Source organism: Aegilops tauschii, chromosome 6, assembly GCF_002575655.3.
Source record: "Aegilops tauschii subsp. strangulata cultivar AL8/78 chromosome 6, Aet v6.0, whole genome shotgun sequence".
NCBI lineage: Eukaryota > Viridiplantae > Streptophyta > Magnoliopsida > Poales > Poaceae > Aegilops > Aegilops tauschii.
This window is the reverse complement of record NC_053040.3, coordinates 175740584-175746066: the sequence shown is the minus strand read 5'-3', so window position 1 is coordinate 175746066 and position 5483 is coordinate 175740584. Positions and strand designations below refer to the sequence as shown.

The window sequence follows — 5483 nt, the reverse complement described above, 5'->3', positions numbered from 1 at the left end:
GCATAGCATTCAAGGAACAAGCCTTTCTGCTTAATGCATCTGCTACCACATTAGCCTTTCCAGGGTGGTATTGAACACTGAGATCATAATCCTTGCTCAATTCTAGACATCTTCTCTGCATCATGTTCAATTCCTTCTGAGTGAAAATATACTTCAGACTTTTGTGATCCGTGTATATCTCACACCGCTTCCCTAGGAGGCAATGTCGCCATGTTCTCTGGGCATGAACTACAGCTGCCAACTCGAGGTCATGAGTAGCGTAGTTCTCTTCGTGATGACGTAGCTGTCTGGACAGATATGCTACGACTCTTCCTTCTTACATAAGAACACATCCAAGCCCAGCTCTCGACGCATCACAATATATCACAAATTCTTTGTGAATATCAAGTGTGGCCAGAACTGGGGCGGTGGTCAATCTCTCCTTCAGCTCCTGGAAGCTTTCTTCGCACTTCAGCGTCCATTCAAACTTCTTGTCCTTCTTCAAAGAGCTGGGTCCTGGGTCGGGCAATGCTTGAGAATCCTTCAACGAACTTGCGGTAATATCCCGCGAGTCCGAGGAAGCTTCTGACTTCCTTCACATTGCTCGGGGTTTTCCATTCAGTCACGGCTTGGATCTTGGTGGGATCCACTGACAATCCTTCGGCAGTCAACTTATGACCCAAGAATCCAACCTCATGCAGCCAAAATTCGCATTTGCTGAACTTGGCGTACAGTTGGTGCTCTCGAAGCTTGTCTAGGACCATCCTCAAGTGTTGCTCGTGCTCTTCTTCCGTCTTCGAGAAGACAAGAATGTCATCAATGAAGACAACGACAAACTTGTCCAAATATTCCATGAAGACCTTATGCATGAGATACATGAAGTAAGCTGGGGCATTGGTCAATCCAAAGGACATGACTGTGCACTCATACATGCCATATTTGGTTACAAATGCCGTCTTCGAAATATCTTGGGGTCTGATTTTCAGCTGGTAGTACCCAGATCTGAGGTCGATCTTGGAGAACACCTTGGCCCCATTGAGTTGATCAAACAAATCTTCAATCTTGGGAAGTGGATACTTGTTCTTGATTATAAATTCATTGAGGGAGCGATAGTCAATGCACAAGCGGATGGTACCATCCTTCTTTGCCACAAACAGAACAGGTGATCCCCAAGGGGAGGCACTAGGGCAGATAAATCCCTTCCTCAACTGCTCTTCCAGTTGCTTCTTCAACTCTGCTAACTCTTCCGATCCCATTCTATAAGGCTTCTTATAGATGGGTCCTGCTCCGGGTATGAGTTCGATGATGAACTCAATGTCTCGGTCAGGAGGCATTCCCGGTAGCTCATCAGGAAAGACATTAGGGTATTCGCATACTACCGGCACTTGCTCCAATCCAACTTCAGTCAGACAGTTGACTTGGGTGGCTTGAGAGAGGAGGGGTTGGAGGCAAATTTAACTTTGACTCCTTGGTCATTGGTCACAGTGACAGTTCGGTTGGCACAATCTAACAAGCCTTGGTGCTTGATGAGCCAATCCATTCCTAAGATCACATCCAAGCCTTGCGATCTTAAGATGATAAGGTCTGCTAGGAAATCTACCCCGTTAATGACGATCCCGACTCCCTTACAGCCTATCTTGGCTCTGATCTCAGCTCCGGGGGTTCGTACCACCATAGGGTTATTCAGGGGTGTAGGGGTCATGCCACTTTTTAATGCAAACTCTTGGGTGACAAATGAATGCGTGGCTCTAGAATCAAACAAGACAGTTGCATGTGCTGAGTTAACAAGGAACGTACCCAGCACGACGTCCGGGTCTTCCTGGGCTTCTTCTGCAGTGACATGATTCACACGACCCTTGCCATTGTTGGGTGGGTTGTGGGGAGCTTGGTTCCTTGGTGGCATTCCGCGGCCTGGTATTGGGTTCTGCGCATTGGGGCGCGGGGCGTAGGGCTTCTTGTTGGGGCAATTCTTGGAGTAGTGTTCTGGCTGACCACATCCAAAGCAAGTGACTTGATTGGGGTTCCTGCTCTTGCCGGCATTGTTATTGGGGTTGTTGTAAGCTGGCCTGGGGTTGGCGTACTGCTGAGGCTGATAGTTGGTGCGGGGTGCAGGGGCTCTTGGCTGCTGATAGGTTGGCTTGACCGGGGCTGGCTACCACGGGCGAGGCTTCTGGTTGCTGGAGTTGCCCTTGCTGATCATCTTGCGCTTACGGGTATCATCCAAAGCACGTCGCTTGTCCTCAAGCATGAGTGCCTTTTTCACCAGATCAGGAAAGGTTGGGCAGTCACACACAACAAGCGAGTACTGCAGAGTCTGGTTAAGGCCTTCCATGAAGCGCTCTCTTCTGGCAGCATCAGTGCTGACATCTTCAGGAGCATACCTTGACAGAACACTGAACTTCTGTATGTACTCCTTGACAGTGCTACTTCCTTGCTTCAGGGCTCAGAACTCACGCTTCTTGATGACCATGATTCCCGGAAGGAATATGGGCCTTGCGGAATTCTGTCTTGAAGTCATTCCAAGTGATGTTTTGCCCAGCATGGATGACCTTGAATCCATCCCACCAAGCTCTGGCAGTTCCCCCGAGACAGTGGGCAGCATATGCCACCCTCTCGTGGTCTTTAGTGCAGCCGACTAGTTCCAACAGATCCTCAATGGTGCAGACCCAGTTGTCTGCATCCAGGGGTTCAGCAGTCTCGACGAAGGTGGGTGGTGCATGCTTCTTGAACTCTGCCAAGGTGGAACGTCCATTGCCGTTCCCCGCCGGCTGGCGGTTGACAGCCTGGGCAATCATCTGGAGGGCTGTTGTGTTGGCTTGGCGTTCCTCTCGGAAGGCTTGGAGAAGCTGAGCCATGTCCATGTTTGGAGGTGGTGGCGGTGGTGGAGCTTGTCCTTGGGTTTGGTCCTGACTGGCTCCTGCTCCGGCTTCTTGCTGCTGAGTAGAGGCACTAGTACGTGTTACAACAGGCATCCTGTTGGAGCGGTCAAGGTCTCATGATTGGGAAAGATGAGGGAAAGCAATATAGATGGGATGCCTAGTAAGGGGGTGGGCGTGACACAATTTTAAGTTAAGCAAGGGCCAGAAGGGCCAAACTCATGCATTAAAACCAAATGGGTGATGTAGTCGTTTACAAGTTCCCGAGGGGAAAGCACGACTTCCATCAAACAAGTTGAAAGCAAACACAACACAACATGGTTTCATTTGAACCATTACATGGACTCGACTGCGCACAAGGGGTACACGACCTATCCTACCTTAAGGGTTACGGACTGGCCTATCCTAGTCCTGAACGGTGTCTAAGAGGTGGAATGCTCGGTCGCATATTCTGGCTCCTCTGGGTCTTCCTCCTCATCTTCATCTGTCTCAGTTTCTTCGTCTCTTGAGGGAGTGGGGGAGTGGAGGAGCTGAACACGGCGCTGCTTTGGTGGCACCATGAAGAGGTTGCGATATTCCTTCGCCGTCATATGGCGTGGCCGAGATGATCCCTTGGCATGCGTAGCCTGTGGGGGTCGCCCGCCTCGATAGGCAACAACGGGCTGTCCAGGGGGTGCACCATCCTTCTTGATCCTGTCCGCCTTTGTCTGAGCTAGACGGAGGAGTTCCTTGGTCTCATGGAGTTCCCTCCAAAGCTCCATCGACTCCGAGGCCAAGTGCTGTGCAAGGCTGTCAGCACACAAGCTGAAGTTGGTCTGGAAACGGAGGGGAAGCCCCTCGTCCATGGGTGGAGCGGGTGCGCTGCTCTCGTCATCACCCTCCTTACGATCAGGCAGAAGATCCCGAAGGCGAGTCAGCGCCTTGAGTGCAGCAGTCTCAACAGCGAGGAGCAGGGTCGCCATCTGGGGTCCTTCAAAGAACCAGCTTGTCGGAGAGTCGTTCGCCGTCACGACTACCTCCACGTGATACTCCTTCTTGGTGCTATTGATCCAGTGCTCGTGATAGGAGAAGGTGGGGCTCGAGTGAACTGGCACTTCTTGAGGCTGTCCTCAAGAAGCATGGGAAATCCAGTGGTCAGGAAGTCCTCGGGTACGACGGCCATCTACAAAAGTGGAAGGGGAAGGGTCAATAGAGGAGATATGACCCATGTTTGGGATATTTTTAGAAAACGGAGGTATATAGGTAATTTTGTAGATAGTCTCACTCTAACTAACGTCCATGCTAACTAAGGCTTCCTACAGTTAGGATGGCTCTGATACCAGCTCTGTGGGGACCCCGACTCGTAAGTCGTGATCACCGAATGCACGTGTACATTGATCCCAGAGATCAATGCTCACTGGACACACAGAAGCTGAATAACAAGAGTCTTACATCCACACATACCATCTTACACAAATTATGTCCATTACGGTCAAGTCTTACATGGGTAAAGCCATAAGGGTCGAGTACCAAATGAACTTAAGCAGCGGAAATCTTCGTCGATAAGTAGAACCCATGCCATCTGCCTTAACCCTACAGGCATTCTGACTGGGAATCGTCCTAGTTTGCATGTTCGTCTCCAAAGAACTCTTCTTCGAACTCCTGTTCTTCCATGCCTGGCCAATTAAATAACTAGTGGCAAGCCAATGAGTACTTTGAATGTACTCGCAAGCAACCCATGATTGGGACAGGGCACAATAATGCAATGATATAGCACTAAGTAGGTAGTTTGCAGAAAGCTAGTTTTGAGTGCAATGACATGATCTATCAGCATGTAAAGTATGCATCACGAGAGTACAGGTATCCGTATGAACAAGTTACAGATACCAACATAAGCGGAGTTGGACACCGATCCAACTTGATCATCGCGTCAAGCCATCTAACTTAACCCAATTAGTTTTATCAACACACACACACACACACACACACACGGTTTGAAAACTCTGGACGTAGTTTAAGCAGCACCGCCCAACTGTCCTTGACCGTGGACAGGGCTATTCGAATAGTTTTACACTCTGCAGAGGTTGCACACTTTACCCACAAGAACCGGGGAACTTCCGTGTCATCCACGACCCGCGGTACCTCAAGTACCCGGGGTAAGCACCTGATCACTATCTTTGCCTAGACAACACTAACATAGAGTCCACTCGATTGGTAGCAACCCCCGTGCCCAACATTTCACATTTTTAAAATTGTGGAGCCTTGCTCCCATATTCATCACATACCACAAGCACGGGGTACCAACGGTGTGTCCGGTGCCCTGTGAAAACAGTCATGGCCGCCCTACCTGGCACGACCCCATCCCGAGAGAGTGCAACAATGACTCTCCTGTCACTAGTAATGCGGGCTCCAAGATAGTATCAGCCTAGGTAATCAATAATGCCCTTTCCCATATAAGTGTAGAGTGGTTGCGCATGTAAGGTTGGGACAGTGGACAAATCTTAAATCTGATCCGTTTTCGAAAACAACACACGCACTTGCCTCGGTACACCACTTCGTCATCAAGTGGTTACCCATCTCATTATCTCCCTCGGGCATAAGTGGCACCCGACGGGGTTTCCGAAAAAATCTTTTGAAAATACCATGCAT

At 49.8% G+C, this 5483-nt stretch overlaps 1 protein-coding gene across 1 annotated transcript; it reads right to left on the bottom strand.

Annotated features, from left to right (window-relative positions):
* Positions 1 to 2131: 2131 nt before the first annotated feature.
* On the bottom strand, positions 2132 to 2840 carry LOC141025932 (uncharacterized). The gene is made up of 2 exons (XM_073501867.1): positions 2529 to 2840; positions 2132 to 2413 (listed from the first exon to the last, which is right to left on the bottom strand). Exons 1-2 carry the CDS (start codon positions 2838 to 2840, stop codon positions 2132 to 2134), a joined length of 594 nt encoding a protein of 197 aa, XP_073357968.1.
* Between the last annotated feature and the right edge of the window lie 2643 nt (positions 2841 to 5483).

Bases quoted from the DNA above. Each gene is read 5' to 3' on its own strand.
- LOC141025932 (XM_073501867.1), bottom strand. From the start codon at position 2,840: ATGGACATGGCTCAGCTTCTCCAAGCCTTCCGAGAGGAACGCCAAGCC. The intron at 2,414-2,528 runs GTCATCCATGCT...TGAGCCCTGAAG, and splicing joins CTTGGTGGGATGGATTCAAG to CAAGGAAGTAGCACTGTCAA.